The following is a 22,243-nucleotide window of genomic DNA, read 5'->3' as shown; positions in this document are numbered from 1 at the left end:
TTTAACCTCTGTTTATATCTTTCCTCAGTAATGGGTTTTAGTTTTTCCTGGAAGTCTTGGGAGCACAAACTACTTCCAAGATCCTTGTGTTTAGGATTTCTTTCTTGGTTTTGTGTCAAACCTTTAGTAGCCTTCTGAGAAAGAATCCACAGGAAGTTATTTTAGACCCTGCCTTGGAATAGCTTCTTTTTATAATACTGTGAGTCTCATGTAGAATTCTACTTCAAAACAAAGGTTTTCCTAAAATTTTTAAGAATGAGAATTTTTTATGATTTTGTTCCATTCATTTCTTTTGGCTTCAAGTGTTGATGTTGAAAATCTGATGTCAGTTTGTTTCCCGATTCCTGTGATCTTTTTCTCTTCCCAGCTTCTAGGATTTATTTTCTTTTTCGGGAATGTGAAACAGATATATACCCCTCCTTGCCTGTCCTTCCAGTGCAGGGCTCATGTCCTTCCCTTCTGTGGCATTTTCCTGATATTATTTATTTGGCAATTTCTGCCCCTGCCCCAGTAGCTCCTGTCAGAGTTTTAAGATCCTGTCTCGGGGCTGGTGAGATGGCTCAGCAGGTAAGAGCACCGACTGCTCTTCCGAAGGTCCTGAGTTCAAATCCCAGCAACCACATGGTGGCTCACAACCATCCGCAACGAGATCTGACTCCCTCTTCTGGTATGTCTGAAGACAGCTACAGTGTACTTACATATAGTAAATAAAAACAAAACAAAACACCATGACCAAGGCAATGTATAGGAGGAAGATTTAAAAAAAAGAAAGAAAGAAAGAAAAAAAAAAGATCCTGTCTCTAAATTCAGTGGCTACTTACTATCCTTCCTTAGTTCTCAGGTTCCTGTGACACACATGGCCACTCTTTCCTGTTTAAAGCCTTCTGTTGGATTTTATTTTCCTGTTTCTTCTGTGTTTATTTTCCAGGCTCCTTTTTCTAGCTCACATTAAAGTGTTGAGTTTCTTAGGATTTGGATGTAACACACACACACACACACACACACACACACACACACACCCCGCCCTGCTCTGGAACTCCCTATGCTGATGAGGCTGGCTTTGAATTTACAGCAACTCCTCTGCTTCTGCCTCCTGAGTGCTAGGATTACAGACATGCTACCACCCTTAGTTTCCTTTTCTCCTTGGCTTAGGAGAACCTGTTTTGTCCTATGCTTTAATGACCACTTAAATGTACTTTATGTCTGTGCTCAAATACTGTTCTTAAATTTTGAATCACACATCCAGCTGTCCATTAGCAGTGTCTTGGCCTTTTTTTTTTTTTTTTTTTTGAAAAAGAAAAAAAAAAAAAAGCAGGAGTTGCTGTTTATCTCTGGTTAGCCTTGAACTGGCAATGTAGCCTAGGCTCCTTAGCTTCCTAAGTGCTGGGATTACAGGCTTGGTGATGTAATTTTTTGTGGCTGTCAGTAATTTAGAATTGAGTTGACATTTACCTTGAACAAGTCCAGAACACGAATTCCATATTGTTAGCCCCTAGTTTATTCCTGTGGTCTGTTTAGTATATACTTACCATCTGGAGCTACTGTTTGCTTAGGCCTACACGGTTTCTGTTAAGATGGGGGAATCTCCTATATTTATGCTTTGAACTGTGCTTCTTCCTGCTTATGTTGGGATTACTGACATAACGGGCCATTCCTGGCTTTCTAGAGGGTATTATTTAATTTCATTTTTCAATTAGCTTTCAAAGTAGGTTTCCCAGTGGCATGTCACACATGCTGAGTGTTGGTTGACCCTCCCTGCACCTCCTCCCCCCTTCGTGCTCCCCTCCTATTCCTGTTTCCCCTTTCACTTCAGCAGCTTATTTACCTGACGCCAAAGTGTGTATACATGTATATTTTTGATTAATTAATTTGTGTGTGTGTGTAGGTCCTCGTGCCATAAGACCTGTGGTGGTCAAATAACGACCTTCAGGAGTTAATTCTCCCTGGGATGGAACTCTAGTTGTCAGTTCTGCCCGATGTGCCTCTACCTTCTGGGACATTTGGCTGGTCCAAGTAAACTATACCTGATACACAGATCTTGATTCCCATCCCCTCCCTCCCCTCCCTTCCTCCATTCCTCCCCACCCCTGTCTGTCTTTCTCTATCTTGCTTTTCCCCCCCACCCCCATCTAGGTTTTTTTTTTTTTTTTTTTTTTTTTTTTTGTCAAGTGCTCTGTCTTACATGTACTACTGTGGTGGTTATTGCTGTGTTTTGGGCTTGATATCAATTTATTCTTTTGAGTAAGGTTATATTTTTGGTATATAGACTGAGACCACCTGATGTTTTTTCTACAGTGTTAACATTTTTGAAATGCTACAGTTTATAGTTGATTCTTGGTAGCATTTACATTACTCTTACTTTTGTATATTAACAGTAAGATTAATCTATGTACATAGGTGGGTTTTCTCAAGTATATGTGTGTATATACAGTTCTTTCTTCTGCAGCACGTGTGTGTTGAGGTGTCAGTGCACAAGTGTACAGAGGCTCAAGGTTCACTTGCTCTCTACTTGATTCATTTAGGCAAAGTGAGAGTCTGTCAGTTGAACACAGCTTGCTGGTTGAACTAGTCTGGCTAGCCAGCTTGCTCCAGGAACCCTAGTGCTGGAATACAGGCAGGCTACCACGACTACATAGAATTTGCGTATTGTTTTGGAAATCTGAATTCAGATCCTAATGCTTCTCTGTAAGCCCTTTAAGGACTGAGCTATCTCCCCAGATAGAAGATGCTTCTGTAGTCCAGACTAGAATAGAATTTGTAGCCCAGGCTGCCCTTAAATTTGTAGTCTTCCTGCTTCTGATTCTCAAGTGTTGAGATTGCAGGCTTATGCCACCTTGCCTGGCAGCATAAGTATTGTGTGTGTGTGTGTGTGTGTGTGTGTGTGCACCTTTATTCATCTGTGTTGGATATATACCTGGGAATGGATTTTCTTGCTTAGAAGTATTTTTGTGAATTTGCACCCCCACTAGGAGGATTCTAGAAGTATTCTGGTAAATTTTTGATTACTATAACCTATTGAGTATAAAGAATAGAGTATTATTTGGTTTATGATCCTGGAGTTAGGCTCATCTAAGAGCTTGCCACAACATCTGCTTAACATCTGGTGAGAGCTTTTATGGTAAGAAACATCATATGGAGACAGTAAATGTCAAGACTTGCCTAATAGCCGAACTATTTTTCCAGTAATCTATTAACCCATCAGTGGACTCTGTTTACTGAAGCAGTTTCTGACTACAGAGTGTGTGCAAGGAAACTTCTTGATCATGACAAACTCATTTGAAGCTTGACTATGGCAGAGCCCTTAGGATCCTGGTGCTTCCTTAAGTCCCATCTCTAGATATCATTTATGTGTGAGTTTGGGAATTAAATTTCCTGCATATGAAGTTTAACTCAGACAGTATAGTGCTGGTAAGGACCAGAGTTCAATCTCTTGAGTACCTGTGTAGGCATAATTTTTGCAACTTACTTTTAATAAGGGTTTAGCCTCTCCTCTAGCTCACGATCCAGCTGAGGTAGTGGAAGAGAAAAGTTATTAGGATATGGGGGAAGTGGACCTGTTCAGCAATAGTTCTTTGGGGTCTAGCTCCATCTTCTTTGTCAGTAGTTCAGTCCTGTAGCAAACACCAAATACAACTCAGCAGCTGCAGACCAGTCCTCTAGGCATACAGACTACACACATGAACTGGCAGCTACAGTCCAGGCCTTTCTGCAGGCAGACACCAGGTAGGAACACCAGCCGGCCTGAGGTGAGGCTGTGGAAGTGGCAAGCTGCCGCAGGAGCCCCATGAGCAGTTCTTGGACAAGTTTCTCTGTCTACTAGTGAAGATCAACAACGCTATGTAAGGTGAACCAATACATGTGTGTTGTCAGTGAAGAATAGGGAGGGGAGCAGACCAAACCAAGGCTCAGTGCTCATCTCCCACTGTCTGTAGGGTCATATTTATACTCTTTCATTAAAGATTCTTTCATGTGTTTGCTATATCCAAACATCCTTTCACCTGTGTCTGCTTCAGGAAAACATTCTTTCCCTTGTCTGCTTTAGCGTGTGTGTGTGTGTTTGCACACGCCAGTATACACTTAAATGAACTTGTGTACACACACAAACACACGCAGAGTGTTTTATCCAGCTATTTTCTAAGTCAGTAAGAGAAACAGTTCTTTTGGTAAGGTCCACAGCTGCTTAGATGTACGATGCTGCTGCTACTGTATAAATGTTGCTTCTTCATTATAAAAATTATAAAAAAAATTTGTTATATACTGAAATGGGAACAGAAGGGTTTTAAATTTCAGAAGAGCTTCTAATGGATGATACTAACCCAAACTGCTGAATTTATTTTTATTCCAAAAACATGATCTTAGAAGGTTTTAAGTCAATAATCTTAAGATTATGAAAAGAAAAGTGTCAAAAGCAAGACAACTTACTTTCTACCCCTCCATTTTCTTGTTAGCTTTTTGCTTTCTGTGTGGCTATAATTACTTAGGTCACATACAAGGAGTAAAACAATATTTAGCCTTTCTTCTTTTAATCTATAAGATAGTGAGTCAGCTTTGCCAGTTTATCAGCATATTTCCTCACATGTTTTCCTATAAATTAGTGCTAGAATATTAGGAGTACTTTCTATGGAAAATTATTTGAATTAGTACTCCTTCTCTCTCATTCTTCCTTCTTCCCCCCCATCTGTTTTCTTCTCTCCCTTCCCATTCTTTCTTCCTTTGTCTCATCTCACCTGTCTCCCTCCCCCCCCCCATATGCTTGAAAATTGTGGACTTTTAGAGGTAATATGTATTTCTATATTAGCATAATGTATGGAATGTGCAATGTGTACAGATTAGTTAAAGATGAATTTTTAAAAAACTTTTTAAAAAGATTTATTTATTTACTTTATGTATATGAGTACACTATAGCCATACAGATGGTTGTGAGCCTTCATGTGGAATTGAACTCAGGACCTCTGCTCACTTGGGCCCACACTCTGCTCCAGCCCAAAGATTTATTTATTATATGTAAGTTCACTGTAGCTGTCTTCAGACACACCAGAAGGGGGCATCAGATCTCATTACAGATGGTTGTGAGCCACTATGTGGTTTCTGGGATTTGAACTTGGGACTTTCGGAAGAGCAGTCAGTGCTCTTAACCGCTGAGTCATCTCTCCAGCCCCAAAGATGAATTTTTGTTTCTTATTTGAACAGGTAAAAGACAACTTTTTTTATGAGTTAGTTTGATCATATAACAAACTGTAATATAAATCTTCATTTATGCCATATGAAAAGAGTGGCATGATGAATCTTGGGAGAACCTGTAGTGCCTTATCCTGCAGCTGTGGTCTCCATGAAGTCTCCATGGGTTTCCCGTCTGCTTCTGTATCAGTTGTATTCAACCTGTGTATAGAAAGAATATCTTGTATATTGTATGGGTGTATCACCTACAGAGTATAAAGCCTATGGCCTATGGCTTAGGCAGAAAATAGAGATGGGACATCTGGGAGGAAAAAGAATTTTGAGAATGAGCCAGGTGGCCGATTGGGTTGGGAAGATGTAATGAGATGGATGCATAGTACTGGAGCACAGGTAACCAGGTACATGGCAGACTGTAGGTTAAAATAAGTAGGTTATCTTTGCTTATGATCTAGTCAGAAAGAGCCTACCTATATGGCCAAGGTATTTGTTAAGTATATATTGAGTCTGAGTCTTATTTCTGGGAGCATGGGTCTGGGAGGAAGAACAGGAACCTAACTTATACAAAAGCTTATCGTGAAAATATTGTAGAATGGCTGTACAAATTATTCACATTTTTAAGATTTTTTTTTTTTTCTTTGAGACAGGCTCTTGTGAAGTAATGCAGACTGGTCTTGAGCTTGGAGCCCATGTGTTTTAGCTTCCTAAGTTCTGTGGTTACAGTTATGTGCTAGAATGCCCAACTTTTTTCTAATTTTTTTTCATTGCAGTAGGATATATATATATATCATCTTTATCCCTCTATTTTTTCAGTATTGGACCTGAATATTTCTTTGTGTGTGTGGGGTGGTGGTGGAGTGATGGACTTTGAAACAGGATCTTGCTCCATAGCCCAGTCTGGCATGGCTCTTACTGTGTCTAACAGGCTGTTCTTGACCCCTCAAGTTCTCCTTGCTTACCCTTCCTAATGCTGGGATTACCAGCACGCATGACTATGCCTGGCACACCTTGATTGTTCTTTGTATGTACTGTTAAGTGGGCTTAAGTATGACAAAAATGTTCACCACCACTCCTACCTGGCTACATAACTCTTCAATCTGTAAAACCAGAACTCTTCCCATTGTGGTGGCGCACGCCTTTAGTCCCAGCCCAGGAGGCAGAGGCAGGCGGATTTCTGAGTTCGAGGCCAGCCTGGTCTACAGAGTGAGTTCCAGGACAGCCAGGGATATACAGAGAAACCCTGTCTCGAAAAAGCCAAAACAAAACAAAAAACAAAAAACAAAAAACAAAAAGACAATAATGTCTATTCTTTCTCCAACCCTCGGCAGCCATTATTTCACTTTATGATTTTGATTGTTTTAATTACACCATATAGTATCTATCATTTTGTGATTGGCATCTTTCAGTTGCCTTGTTTTTAGCTTCAGCCATTTCTAGCTCATCAGAATTTCTATTTTTTCCCAGCAGTGATGTGCATGCCTTTAATCTAAGCACTAGGGAGGGAGAGGCAGACAGATCTCTGAATTCAAAGCTTGCCTGATCTACCAATCGATAATTCCAGGACAGCCAAGGCTACACAGAGAAATGTTATTTTGAAAACAAACAAAAAACAAATCTCCCAAACCAACCAACCAAAAAACCCCAAAAAATCCAAATGTAACACCAACAAGAAGAAATAAATTTCCACTTTTTTAAAGATCTAAATAGTACTCCTCTGCATATATTCGTATATTTTACTTAGCCATGCCTTTGTGGGTGGGATTTTGGGTCATTTCTACATTTTAGCTATTGTAAGTACAATTCAAGTGGAGCAAAGTTACAGTTACAAAGTAGCAAAAAAAAAAAAAAAAGAATTTTATGGTTGGGTTGGAGATAACATGAAGAACTGTATTCACAGGTCAAGGCATTAGGAAGGCTGTGAACCTCTGGTCTAGACTGTCTGTCCTGCAAGCCCCTGGGATCCCTGTGTCTGCCTCCCCAGTACTGCTTTTATACGGGTACTGGGGGCCTGAATTCAGGTTCTGGTGTTTGCATGGCGAGCACTTTACTGACTGAACCATTCCCTGCTTCTCCTTCGCTCAGTTTGAATTACATTTTTATTTTAAACAATTTATTTTAATCATGTTTGTGGGTATGTGCACAAAAGTACAGACGTCAAATCCCTTGAACTGTGGGGACTGAACTTGTATCCTTTGTAAGAACAGTATGTGATCTAACTGCTGAGCAGGTGGTGTCACAGCCAAGGAGTCATTTTCAAATATTAAGCATTTCACCTCATGTATTCTTAAATTTTATTTATTCTGTATGTGTGTGTGTGTGTGTGTGCAAGCACGTGTGTGCTATGAGACACATGTGGAGGTCGGGAATAGTCTTTTTCTAATTTGTTTGCCCAAGGGATCAGACTCAGGTAGTTAGTCTTGGCAGCAGGTGCCTTTAGAAGCTGAACCATCTCCTTGGCCCCCTAAATGTATTCTCAGAGTTTTATAGTTTTAGGTGTTACATTTAGATTTTCTAAAGGTTTGAATTTTTGTGTGTGATACTGGATAAGGTACTAACCTAGTTCTTTGCATATAGATACTAATTTTCCCAGCATGATTTATAGAAACAACTGTCTGTCCTGTTCCCATCTTTAACACCCTGTTGAAGATCATGGCCACACGTGCGGAGCTTTTCTCTGAGACTCCATTAATCTGTCTGTCTTCATACCCATGCTTATTTTGATTACTGTAGCTTTGTAGTAAGTTTTGAAATAAGGAATTATGAGTCTTTGAGGTTTGTTCTTTTATAAGATTGTTTTGGCTATTTAGGGTTATTTGAAATCCCATTTTTTAGGGTGGCCTTTTTTATTTCTGGAAAAACCTTGAGATTTTGAAAGAGTTTACACTGAATGTATATCAATCTGTTGGCAATATTAACATTATTGTCTCTAATCTGTGAGCATACAGCATGTTTCCATTTTTTAATGTCTTTTTCAGTAGTGTTTTGTTGTTTTCAAGAAGACAGCTTTTCTGTCTTGATTAATTTTGAAATGTTTCATTTTTTTACAGTGCAGTTGTGAGTGCAACTAAGAGTCTTAAATGTTGAAAGGATTTAGTTTTCTTAAATTAATTCTAGAAGGTAGAATACCTTTGTCTTATTTTTAAAATATATATCTTGAAACCCTCTGTTATCTCAGTTTTCCATATTTTATCTCTCAGTGTTGCTCTTAGTATGTTCAGGCCACTCAGAGGCAGCACTCTGAAGTAAGTGGGACAGTGATGTAATCTGAGAGTTGTAGACATTTTAAGCGTCCTTATGCTCTGGACAGTTGGGGTCTTACCACTTGTTGGTGGGTAGAAATTACACCCTTTGCCTTTGATCCCCTCAGAATCAGAAACGGCCAAATTAACAGAATCAATATTAGATCAGTATTAGGGATTGGATTTCATCTTTGTCTTTCAATATTTTTAATTTAAAAATTTTTTTTACAATTTATTTGATATTTATCCTGCATGGGGTTTAACCTTTCTCTTTAGATCGACACCTTTGTGAGGCTGGAATCAACTTGATTTTCTTTGTAGAGCATTTACATTTCTTTCTCTCTCTTTTTTTAGGTGTTTTAATTTCCTGCTGAGATTCTTATTAAAATTTGCTTGTTATAAAATATCATGTAGTCTCAGAAAATGTGGAGCTATGGAAATAAAAGAGGATTTAAAAATTCCTCACCACCCAAGAAGTGTAACCACTGTTAAAAAAGTAGTGTGTGAGAGCCTAGTTTTTACTCTCCTTCATTTAAACATAAAACCAGTATAGAGAACTCAGGTAAATTATGTTTTCCCACAGCTCTCTATTTATGTAAAGTAGCCATACTATATTGTTAAGTTTTGCACATATAAATATAATGACTTTGAATGTCCGTGGCTGATTCTTGAAACCTTTTATCAAGAAAAGTTATATTTTAAATTAATGTTTACTACTTGTTATCCTATTCTTGTTATTAATACTTGTTTAACTATTTCATGAAGTCTTTATGTGGGGCTGATAGAACATGTATTTAGCATCAAACAAGACAAGATAAAGCTAACTAAAAATACCTTAAGATTCAGATTAGGAGTTTTCATACATTTGGTTATTGTGTAGGTGACTTTTTAGGGTCATGGTATTAACCGTGCGTGTTTTGGCTTGGCTGTTCTAGAGTTCTTTGGAACCAGATTCCAATGAGTGATTATTTTCAGGCAAAAAAGTAATAAGTCTTTTTTTGTATTTTTTTTCTTTTTGTGCCAGGAATTGGAATTAGGGCCTCTCAGATGCTGATAAGCATGCCAGTGTGTAGAGCTATACTTCCAGCTTTTTGATACACTAATGTAACTTTGTTTGTTATATTAGGCAGAAAGATACCAATGTTGGTTTAATATTATGTCTAGGGCAGTGAGATATAAGAATTTGTTACAGTAAGGAATTTTAGAGATTACCTAATGCTAGTTACTTTTTTTCCTTTGCTCCATTCTGTTCACTAGGGCAAATACTTCACTGTGCTCAACTCTGTCAGGTCTGATTGCTTTGGGTCAGTTCTTTCTACAGTGTTAGAGTAAAATGGAAGGAGAAGGGCTAATTAATGTCTGGGTGATTTTGTATGCCTCAGAGGAATGTATTTTTTAATTACTGACTCAACTGTAGGACTTTTCTAAGGGACAAACTGAATGCCTTGTTTTAATAGTGGTGATAAACTTCTCTATCTCTATGTCTTTTTTTTTTTTCAATAACTGAAAAGTAGTAAAGTGGGAGCTGTTTTTGTCAATGCCATTTTAGAATTGCTGTTGACCAGGTCTCAGTCATCATGTAGCCATTCCTGCATCGTTAATTCACATGTGTGCTTAGTGCTATAACAACTCCTCAGGATTTCAGCGTCTAAACGATCGTAAGGTCCTTAGGAAGAGGCAAAGTGAGTACTACTTAAAATTTCTCTTCTGTGGAAAGTTCAAGAGAGCATCAGCAGTATTGCCTACAAAATGGGAGTCATTATCTCCCAAGAAGATCTTGGAGAGGAGTGCTCATTTAACAAATGCTGAGCCTCAGTGTGAACACGTGTTCTTCTCAACACTCCACAGTGGGAAGCAGGAGGAACCCTAGGTTAAGGCTAGCCTACACACTGCCACAGGATCCCATCACAAAGCCAGTCACCCAGCCAGCCAGTCCTCCAACTGACCAAAGTGTCTCATTGCTAAAGCATCTAATGATCAGAGGGAAAACAGAAATATCTGATAATGGTTAGGTTAATGTTATTCACAGGAATCAAATTTAAAGTTTCATATATTCACAGGGATAATAGATATAAAATAGCAATTTGGATGGATTGGAAAATTTTAATTAGTTCTTTTCCTTTGGTCTTGAAAATAATATTTTTTGAAATAGGGTATAGTTTGGGTTGATACTATGTAGCTCATGCTGGTCTCCAACTTGGAAAAATCCTCCTGCCTCAGCCCCCAAGTGCTGGACCCAACTTTTGTTTTTTTCAGTAATAGTGTATCTTAAAAGGAATCCTAGATTTGATAAAATTTGATAGATTAGGATATTCTAGAGTGTCAGAATAGTAATAGGAAACATTGTATTTTTACAAGTCTCCACCCCCCAGCCAGATGTTATGGCTACCATTTCATTTAAGAAATGTTAATTGGTCAATCTTAGTGGCTGAGTTTCCATTTTGGAACTGTACTATGTGATTTAAAAGGGTTCTTATTAACGAACATTGTTTTTCTAGCATTGTAGACAGTGCTTTGATAACATTTTTATGTATGAATTATTTATTTTATGAAATTATATTCTTATGATACAATGTGGGACGTAAGTATATGATATTCCCATATTGAAGCTATGCACACCTTTAGACAGATAACAGGCTTGCATGTCGATGATGGAGCAATGAAGACGGTAGATGGATCTGACTTCTGACTTCTGGTATTTTCCACAGTAGTTGAATTTTCTAAACAGACATGCACGTAAAAAGTGGGTTTTGGGTTTTTTTGTTTGTTTGTTTGTTTTTGTTAGTTTGTTTTTTTGAGATGACATCTCACTATGTAGCTCTGGCTATTCTGGAAGTGTATGTAGACCAGGCTCGCCTTGAAATCAGAGATGCTCCTGCCTCTTCTTTCAGGGTGCTAGGATTAAGGGCATACACCACCATGGCCAGCTTGTAGCCAGTGGGATTTGAACATGCATATATCCGCTCATTGTTACTTGTTAGTAGTTTTTATACTTGATTTTAGCTGAAAGACCAAGAAGTGACTGTTAGTAGTTTTTAAAACGTGCATTTTATCTTTTTAAAGGTAATAATACAGTTTTGATAAAATAATGACACATAATATTAAAACATCTTATAAAAACAACCTAATTCATATTTTAAGGTCTGATTCCTAACTTTTAAAAAAGTAATCTTGAGGTGGGTGAACCTCCTCCCCCCAAGATTAGACACTTTCTACAAAGCCTGGTACTCAAGTTTGAATCCTGAGACCTACATGCTAGGAGAGACCTGACTTCCAAAAATTGTCCTTTGCATTCCATATGTACACATAGGTAGTATTCACTGTTAATACACAACAAAATAAATAAGATGTAATTAAAAAGTAAAACAATAACAGCAACAGCAAACCCAGATCTTGGCTTCTACTACTTATTCAGATCTTTAATTTGTAAACATTGGAAATGAGAAATTATTCAGCTAGAGGGGAGGAAAATGGAAAACAGCAAACGGAGCAAGGAAAAGATAACCAAACAGCTGGAAAGGAAGTGCTGAAAGCCTAAAGGATTAAGGAGTTGGCACTGAACCTGTACTGACTGGGTCTGAGAGGCAAACTGATCTAAGATGGATTATTAGGAGAAAAGCATACAAACTTCACAAAGTTTTCCATACATAAGGGAACCAGGACTCAATGAAATGGTAACATACACATGGTTCAGATTTTAAGTTGATCAGAGCCAATTGTGGAAAGCTACACAATGATGGACAAAGATTACAAAGACAGTTTTGTTTTGTTTTTAAAAACAAGGTCTACCTGTATGGGATTCTCTGGGCTATGGCTTCTATTAAGAATATTCTACTAAGAATAAAATAGGGCTAGAGAGATGGCTTTAGTGGTTAAGATTGCTTACTGCTCTTATTAGATGATCCAGGTTCAGTTCCCAGCATCCATATAATGGCTCTTGACCTGTAACTTCAGCTCCAGGGAATCCAGTGTTCTCTTCTGGCTTCCATGGATTCCTACACACGAGCGCATACAAACTCGTACAGGCACACACCTAGAAACAATACATCTTTTAAGAAAAGAAAACAAAGAAAAATATGTTTCCTTTGGTGTACAAAGAAAAGGTATCTTTCTTGCTTTTCTTAAAAAATACTGAAAACTCTGTTTTCAGGAATGGGGATGGTGAGAATTTTTTTATGTGTTGTTTTTCAAGGCCTTTAGTTGAGAGTAACCCTTGTGTCAGTGTGGTGTAGTTGGAATATTCTTAGACAATAATGATTAATGTGAAAATGGGCTTGGAAACATCTGGATTTAAATCCTGATTCTGCCTCTTGCTAAGCTGTAAGACTGGAGGAAGCCTGTTACCTACTGTCTTAGTTTGGGTTTTCTGTGAAGGGACACCATGACCATGACAGCTCTTAATAAGAAAAACATTTAACTGGAGCTGGCTTACAGTGCAGAGGTTTAGTCCATTATCGTCATGGCGGGAAGCATGGCAGCATGCAGGCAGATGGGTTGCTGAAAAAGAAGAGAGAGCAACACTGGACCTGGCTTGAGCATCAAAGCTCACCCCCAGCGACACACTTCCTCCAACAAGGCTGCACCTATTCCAACAAGGCCACACCTCTAATAATGCCACTCCCTATGAGTCTGTGGAGGACATTCTCACTCATACCACCACACCTGTTTGTTTATTTTCCTTTGAAGTAGGGGTAATACAATATCATGGTGTTATTTTAAGGATTAAATCATACTACTAATAATGGCTAATACTTTTGAATTCTTAATATATATGTAAGACATTATATTAAATGCTTAATTTAGATAATGCATATAATTAGTATGCATTATCTTAGTTCTGAAAACTTGTGAAGTGTAGGTAAAATTCACTGATGAGGAAACTAAAGCAGGAATTTAAAAACATTTGCTATAAGCAACATAGCTTAGAAGTGGCAGCTGCAGACTCTGAGCCCCTATGAGCCACTGAGACAGTGGGTGCCGTCCTATTCCTTGTAAAGCTTGGAAGCACTTAGCCTTCTGCATAGCAAGTGGGACTTATTTATTTTTTTGAGGCAGGATCTTGCTTTGTAGCTCTGGCTGGCATGGAATTCTCTGTAGACCAAACTGGCCTCAGGCTAGTGTTGATTCTCCTAGCTCTGCCTCCCAAATGCTAGAATTCGAGGTGAGAACTATTTCACTCAGTCTGCATAGTTAATACTTAATGTTTAAGTTATCTTTTAAAAATAGCGTATAGGAGAATGAGAAACCATAGGCTGGGAGAAACTGTTTGCAGAAAACATGAGCTGAAAGTTTGAAAACTCTAAAACTCAATAATTAGAAACTAAACAAAACAATAAAACATGAACAGTTACCTCATCAAAGAGAATATACAGAGAGCAAGTAAGTACCAAAAGGATGTCCCATCATATGTCTGTTGTGAATTATAATTTGAGACTTTTAGAAATTACATGACCAGCATTGGGATGTGGAGCAGTATCATCAGTAGTAGGGATGCAAAATGACACAGCCACCGTGGAATTCAGTGTGGCAGTTTCCTGTTTCCTTCAAAACTAAGCCCTCTGTATACTCCAGCAGCTATGTTGTTTGCTATTAACTCAGTAAATTGAAAATGTATCTGTATTATCCACATGATACTTCATAATTCCCAAAGTTGGAAACTGTCAGCATATATTATTAGTTAGGTGAAAGGGTAAACAAACTGTGGTACATCTAGACAGTGGGAGACTATTCAGCACTAAGAAGAAACCATGAAAAGACCTACAGGAACTTTAAATACCTAGAGTTAAATGAAAGCCAATCTAAGAAGTCTGTGATTCCAACTATGTGCCATTCTGGAAAAGGTAAAACCAAGGAGGAGGTGGAAAGACGAGTGAGGTGACTAGCCAAATGGCTACATTTTGTTACACATTTGGTAGTTCTCAGTGTGTAGCACCAAGACTGAACACTAATGTGAGCTGTGCACAGAAATGGTAGTGGTGTGTTAACGTAGGCTCATTGGCAAATGTCCCAGCCTGGTGCAGACTGAGGTGGGGTGGGTGGATACACAGGAACCTCAGCTGCTTCTTGGTGTTGATGAGAATCTAACGTTTTCTTTTCTTTCTTTTTTAAACATTAAAATGTAAATCAAGCATTTAAAGTGTGACAGACATTTCTGATATCTTCATTTTTAGGCCCAGAATAAAGAGACCAATGTTTTAGCTGCTGCAAAGGTGATTGACACCAAATCTGAAGAAGAGCTTGAAGATTATATGGTTGAGATTGACATATTAGCATCTTGTGATCACCCAAACATCGTCAAGCTTCTAGATGCCTTCTATTACGAGAACAACCTTTGGGTATGTAATTTTCATTCCTGAAAAGAGAAGCCAAAGTGATTTAATGTCCTAACGAGGTTGTGGAAGCCCATTTTGTGTGTTACCTCTTGTATTTAGTTACATGTAGTACTTGATTGAGGGTTCATCTGCCAGTGAGGGTCATTAGCAAGTTTCAGTGGATGTTCAGCATTAGATTTCAGATTATGACATTTTATCATAAGTATTTGACACTGAATCTAGGTGGGAGAGGTTGGTCAAGGATATTAACATTTCTAAAATATGTTTGTCATTTCAATTTAGGTATTTTAAATATTTTTGGAGAGTTTTTCCTTCTTGGTTTTTTGAGACAGGGTTTCTCTGTATCCTGGCCATCTTGGAGCTCCCTCTATAGATCAGGCTGGTCTCAAACTCAGAGATCCACTTGCCTCTGTCTCCTAAGTGCTGGGATTAAAGGTGTGTACCACCACTGCTCAGTGAAAATTTATTTTTCTTTGTGTTATTTATAATTTTTATCATAAAGTTTTATGAATCATACAATACTGTAAGCTATGAGTAATGCTAAATATTAGGCTCAACTTCACCTCTTGATGAAGTAGTTATTAATTACATACATTTTGCTCATTTTTAAGAAAATAGACACAAGTAGACTAAGCAGTAATATCTTAATATTTAATATAATAACAATTTACTTATACCAACCTACTTTTATCAACAGGCTTTTTAAAAATTTTTTTAAAATATTGATTTGTGTATGTGGGTGTATAGTCTGCATGAATGTTTGTTCACCATGTGCATGCCTGGTTCCTGTGGTGGTCAGAAGAGGACATCAGATTTCCTGGGACTAGAGTTACAGATAGTAGTGAACTTGCATGGAGGTGCTAGAACCAGGCCTGGGTCCTCTGGAGGAGCAGCCAGTGAGTGCTCTTAACTGTCGTGCCATCATTCCGGCCTATCAAGAAGGTTTTTTTCTATAAAACAGAGTTTTAGATGCATTTTTTAGAATCTGGCTTGAAATCAGGAGACTTTCCTCTTGGATCTGGCTGCTGCTAGTTCGGAGCTTAGCTGGGTTAGCTCACTCTTGAGCTTATTTCTCAGAGGATAAAGTTAGCTTTCAAATTATTTTTCCGATCATGTAATGATTTTTAAAATACATTGTTATTGGTAAGCATTTATTAAAATTACTGTAGCAGCCTGGTGTACACCTTAATCCCAGCACTCAGGAGGCAGAGGCAACTGGATTTCAGTGAGTTGGAGGCCAGCTTGGTCTTCACAGTTAGTTCCAGGACAGCCAAAGCTATATAGAAAGATCCTGTCTCAAAAGATGAAAACAAAAGAAAAAATTTTAAGTGAGAGGGAAAACAGGGAATTATACAGTTTGCTAAAATATTATTTTAAAAGAGTATAGTTATTATTGGTGTCATGTCTTCTAAAATACTTGTTCAGGGTTCTATCAGAATATTTCTAAATATTGCAAAATGAAAACTCCTAAGCATTTTAAGAAATAGACTGGGGGCTGGAGAGGTGGCTCAGTGGTTAAGAGCACTGGCTGCTCTTTTAGAGGTCCTGGGTTCAATTCCCAGCAACCACATGGTGGCTCACAACCATCTGTAATGGGATCTGATGCCATCTTCTGGTGTGTCTGAAGAGAGTGACAGTGTACTTGCCTACATAATATAAACAAATAAATCTTAAAAAAAAGAAAGAAAGAAATAGGCCTTGATACTATTGCAAAATAAAAATTTAGTTTACTATGAGGGACAATATAATAGGCGCCATTAATATAAATTAATATAAATAAATAAATAAATATAAATAAGATAATCATTATAGGATTATAATTGTGGGTATGTGACAGTGATAATTGAGTTTGAATCTGTGTGTCTTTCTTTTTTTAACCTAAAGAAAAGGACTTGGGGGATGGCTTCGTGCTTAAGAGCATGTTCTGCTCTTGCAGAGGACCCAAGTTTGGTTCTCAGCACCTGTCCTGCGTAGTTTCTAGCTGCTTGTAACTGCTTCCTGGGAACCCAACACCCTTCTGGCCTTCAAGAGAATATATGTTCACATATTCTGGCATAGGTACATACACATATGGATAATTAAAAATAATTTAAAATAAGCCTGCTTTTTTCAGAATTTATTTATTGAATGATAGACAATATATTTGGTTACTTAACATTGTAGCAGTTAATTGAAAGATGAAGGTAATGAGATATTTCAGTAATAAGATCTTTAAAATGTATAGATAATATTACAGTGATTACACAATGTATACTAGCTAATTTTAAAAAAGAAAGGATATTAAAAATTGTTATTTATAAAAAGTGGGTATAACTGGGTGTAGTAAAACATGCCTACCAGCTTTTGGAGGTAGATACAGGGGCATTGCAGATTTGAGTCTAGTCTGGACTCAGAACTGAGTCTAGCCCAGACTATAGGGAAACCTGACTCAAAAACAGAAAAGAAGAAAAAAAGGAAAGGTGGTGGGGGGGCGTACTTCTATACCATGTTCTCCTGTGAATTCTGAGAAGAGCGTCTCTTATGACCAGTAGCTGACGACAAGGAGTCCTTCATGTTTGGCATGGTACTGTTTCTCTAGCCTAGATTAACCAGCTTTCCATTTGTGTGTTCTTGCTAAAGCTGAAAGCTGGTGTCATCACCAACACTTTTCCTTTGTGTGCAGATCCTCATTGAATTCTGTGCAGGGGGAGCAGTGGATGCTGTGATGCTTGGTAAATATCTCGGTTTTCTGTTTGATTCTTAAATTGTTCTCGAATTTCAACTATGTGTACATAAATGTAATTTTGGAATTCAGTACATTAAGAAATCAACTTAATTATATTTTAGATAAATGTAATTATGTGATGTTGAAAGTCTGTGACGGGAAAGTAATTTTTATAGATATTTAGCTCTTTACAATAAATGACTTCAAATCAGCCGGGCGTGGTGGCGCACGCCTTTAATCCCAGCACTTGGGAGGCAGAGGCAGGCGGATTTCTGAGTTCGAGGCCAGCCTGGTCTACAGAGTGAGTGCCAGGACAGCCAGAGCTACACAGAGAAACCCTGTCTCAAAAAAAAAAAAAAAAAAAAAAAAAAAAAGACTTCAAATCATCTTTGAAAGATCACAGTGGAGAGGTGCACTAAGAAATACTTAATTAGCTATGTATTTTCATTGTATAAAAATAAAAACATTTATTTTACTTTCTCCTTATAGAACTTGAGAGACCATTAACTGAATCCCAAATCCAAGTAGTCTGCAAGCAGACATTAGAGGCATTGAATTACTTACATGACAATAAAATCATCCACCGAGATCTAAAAGCTGGCAATATTCTTTTTACCTTAGATGGAGACATTAAATTAGGTAAGTTATTTCAACATTTGAATTTGTGCTCTGAGATTGACAGTGGAATGGATGACTTGCTGCTGTTTGGCCTACCCAGACATGTAAACCAGGGAGAAGGACTCCCAGCTGTCCTGTAAGCAGTGCAGTGGTTAAGCATTTGCCAGTCCTTAGCGTCCCTAAGTCTATGCATCTAATGACACCTAGAAAGAAAGTAAAAGAGAGTGTGTTCTTTTCAGAGGCATGGATTTGTAAAACACTAGTCAAGATTTCCTCCTGTACGTTTTTGAATATAGATCGAACACTTGTAAATGCTTTATATTTGGAACATAATATAATGCTAGACTAAAATTATCTTTATGACAACATATCTAATGTTTTTGTTCCACTTGTTCTACCCAGAGCCTTGTAGTTCTTTTTTTAAAAATAAAGTGGCTTTTTTAATTTCTTTTTCTAAAAAATGATTTATGTATTTATTTTATGTATATGAGTACACCATTGCTCTCTTCAGACACACCAGAAAAGGGCGTTAGACCCCCATTGCAATTGGTTGTGACCCACCATGTGGTTGGTGGGAATTGTAGGACCTTTGGAAGAGCAGTCGGTGCTCTTAACTGCTGAGCTATCTCTCCAGCCCCCAAGCCTTGTATTTCTTAAGCAATTGCTCTATCACTAACACCTCATGCCGGTCTTACTTTATTTTACTGGTATACACATTAAACCAACACAGAACCTTAGGTTTGAAAGTAAAATAAGTGTAAGGATTAGCATTTAATTTTGTCTTTTATATCAAAGGAATAAATGGTGTATGTCATTTATTAGTTATAGATTAGATACAGAATTAGATGTAAATTTTTAGTCAGGGTAGTTAAGTTCACACGTGTACATGCAAGGAGAAGATACAGCCTTTGAAGACGTTTTTCTAAACTGGACAATTTCAAGCAGTGCTGTCCAAATTTTTTTTTTTTTTTGGAAAAAGTAAAATTATTCAGAAGCCACGTTGATATTGGTCCCAGTGATTCTACCCATCATTCTACATTGTCACAGCATGGAGTGGGACATTCCATGGGAGGTGCTAAATTTTATCCTTATTGTGCCAGAAAGGGATACGGAAATCCACGAGGAAAGCTATGTAAGGTTTTAGACAGGAGCCTCGGTGAAGCTTGAGTCATGACTTAGGTGCAGACATTAGACCTGGCCAGTCCCCATCCCCACCCACACCCCGGGTCTTTCACGCGCTCATCTGACCTCAGCCACCACCCCTCCCTTTCCACATTTGTGATGACTCCTGTCACGACTCATTTGTTTCTTTATGGGCTCAGTTATCCCTTTTTTATCCCCAAGAGTTTGAATTTGCTCATATAAATTTTGACTTTCTTTTGACATCTCTGTAAATTACGTATTTCTTCTCTATTCCTCTCTTTACATAGTAGCATGCATTCTCATCGAATTAGCATTGTTCCAACTAAGAGAGGGATATTTGATTGTTTGAAGGACAAAAAAGAAAACAAAGAAAGATCATCACAGTGGTTTGTGACTTCTCCAAAGCCCACGCATGTAAACAGATACACTGTGTACACGTGGGTTTAAATTCCCAGTGACTGGATGGTTAGGAACATGTTTCTTAAAAGACAGACTCCTTGAGGAGGCAGGGGTGAAATCTAAACCCTGGGTCTGGCCACTAGATGGAGGTTCCCCTTCAGCCACATTTGCTGATCCTGCGGTGGTGATTTCAGTTCCTGTCTGTGTTTCCTTCAGGTAGTGAGTTCGTGGATAAGGCAAAGGCTTTTGAGGGGCTTGATTTGTCTCGAGTTTGATAGAACAAGTTGTTTTGTGCTGCATTATAAGCAGGTGTCAGTACATTTCTGCTTTGGCTAGGACTCTTTTCTCACTACTGGGTCCTGAGTGCCAGGAAAGCACCTACCAAGACGGGCACCCCAAGCTTATTTGTCCTCAACACCCAGATTTTTTTCTTTAAAAGAGGCTTCAAAATGAATTATATCATTTTTCGTCTGTTATTTTTTTTTTTGGTTTTTCGAGACAGGGTTTCTCTGTGTAGTCCTGGCTGTCCTGGAACTCACTCTGTAGACCAGGCTGGCCTCGAACTCAAAAATCCGCCTGCCTCTGCCTCCCAAGTGCTGGGATTAAAGGTGTGCGCCACCACGCCCGGCTCGTCTGTTATTTTTGATAAATTTATAATTAGTTAATTCATTCTTCATTACTGTAAGTTAACAATTTTATGAGAAGAGGTTCTCTTTAGTTGTGTACTTGGGACAAAAGCAGAAAAATGTTTTATTTAGTTTTAAAGATAATTAGTTGGTTCTGAGTTCTAAGCTAAAAAAGTTGGCTGAACCTCTGATGAAATTACCATGGCACTGTTCTTTATAACTTAAATCAGAAACAGTAAAGCTCCCCATGTGTTCTTTGTAATATCATTAAGGGTTTTTATTTTTTAGTTTTGTTTGTTTATTTACTTATTTTTAGATAATCTTACTCTATAGCCTAGAGTAACTCTAAACTCCTGGTCTTGTTGCCTGAGCCTCTGGCACACTGTGATCACAGGTGTGCACCGCTACGCTCACCTTCTGTAGTGTGGTTTTATGATGCCTTTGCTGTCAGAAAGGCTGCTTTGGTATAATTTCTGTTTTTTTTCACACTACAGGAAAGTATCTTCACTGATTTAATTGTTGCTGCAACATTTGGCATTTGTTTTGAAGTACATAATTGTTTTAATTTAGAGTGACAGTTTTTTGTATTCAATTCTGAAAAATTTATCATCTCTGTTATTTGTTATTTGAGTGTGTGTAGATGGTTTTCAGAATATCTGTGAAGGGAAATTTAGCAATTTTTTTGAAAGATGCGAGAAAGAAGATGGTTAGGATTAGAGTGGTTGAGATGGCTCAGTGGGTAAAGTGTCTGTTGTGGTATATGAGGTCCTGATGTTGGACCCCAAGAACCCATGGAAAAGCTGGGCGTGGTGATGGATGCTTGTGCTGGGTGCTGGAGACAGGAGGAATCCTAGTGCTCCCTGGCCAGGCTGGGTTTGCTAAAATGGTGAGCTCCAAGCTCATTAAGAAGGAATGGTTTCAACAGTAGGATGAGGAGGACTAGGGGAGACACCTGACATTGACCTCTGGCCTCCATGAGCATGTATGTACACACCCTACATGCATAAACGAACACATATGTGCTCTGCACAATACACACCAAAATTAAAAAAAGATTGAGACTGGCAGAGAAGATCTTTGTTTTATGCTTACCTTTCAGTAAGCATAAAACTGACTTGACCTGCTCCCCTTTACCCCATTGAATACAGTTCATCATACTTAAGATGTCATTAACATTATTGTATGATTATTTATTTCAAGCGGATTTTGGAGTATCAGCTAAAAATACCAGGACAATTCAAAGGAGGGATTCATTTATTGGCACACCATATTGGTAGGTACTCATTTTTATGAATTTATACTGTTAGTTGTGTCTGCAGTAATTACTTTGTCCACACATAGTCATTATCCTGACTATAGTTTCATGACTATTATTTAAACATCTTAACTTTCATTTTCCTTTCCTTATAGGATGGCTCCTGAAGTAGTCATGTGTGAGACATCAAAGGACAGACCTTATGACTACAAAGCTGATGTTTGGTCCCTGGGTATTACTTTAATAGAAATGGCTGAGATAGAGCCACCTCATCATGAGTTAAATCCAATGCGCGTGCTGCTGAAAATCGCAAAATCTGAGCCCCCAACATTAGCACAGCCATCAAAATGGTGAGCTAATTTAAAAGAAGTTTTGTTTTTTTAACGATTTATTTATTATATGTAAGTTCACTGTAGCTGTCTTCAGACACACCAGAAGAGGGCATCAGATCTCATTACAGATAGCTGTGAGCCACCATGTGGTTGCTGGGATTTGAATTCCAGACCTTCAGAAGAGCAGTCAGTGCTCTTAACCACTGAGCCATCTCTCTAGCCCTTAAAGAAAGTTTTTAAAGAACCAAAACATGATGTTCTTTTCTTCTAGTTTGCTAAGGGTCTTTAAGTTTGGGGATGTGGCGCAAAGACTGTCAGTGAGGAAACTGATGTGGGTCTGTTTCTAGGACTTGAGGACCTGGGGAGATTGCTCAGCCATTAAGTAGCACTGGCTACTCTTGAAGGGGGTCTGGGTTCAGT

The 22,243-nt window shown here is 38.2% G+C and overlaps 1 protein-coding gene across 2 annotated transcripts in view; it reads left to right on the top strand.

Moving 5' to 3' along the window:
* Slk (STE20 like kinase) overlaps nucleotides 1–22,243 on the top strand; it is a 59,387-nt gene that overhangs the window by 4,824 nt on the left and 32,320 nt on the right. For both annotated transcript variants that reach the window (XM_021151432.3, XM_021151431.2), the window contains exons 2-6: nucleotides 14,585–14,749; nucleotides 17,409–17,457; nucleotides 17,940–18,089; nucleotides 21,437–21,509; nucleotides 21,647–21,841. In XM_021151432.3, coding sequence (XP_021007091.1) covers nucleotides 14,585–14,749; nucleotides 17,409–17,457; nucleotides 17,940–18,089; nucleotides 21,437–21,509; nucleotides 21,647–21,841 — 632 coding nt within the window. The remainder of the gene's footprint in view (nucleotides 1–14,584; nucleotides 14,750–17,408; nucleotides 17,458–17,939; nucleotides 18,090–21,436; nucleotides 21,510–21,646; nucleotides 21,842–22,243) is intronic.

Source organism: Mus caroli, unplaced genomic scaffold, assembly GCF_978045245.1.
Source record: "Mus caroli unplaced genomic scaffold, Mus_caroli_1 scaffold_20, whole genome shotgun sequence".
NCBI lineage: Eukaryota > Metazoa > Chordata > Mammalia > Rodentia > Muridae > Mus > Mus caroli.
This window is presented reverse-complemented; position numbering and strand designations above follow the sequence as displayed.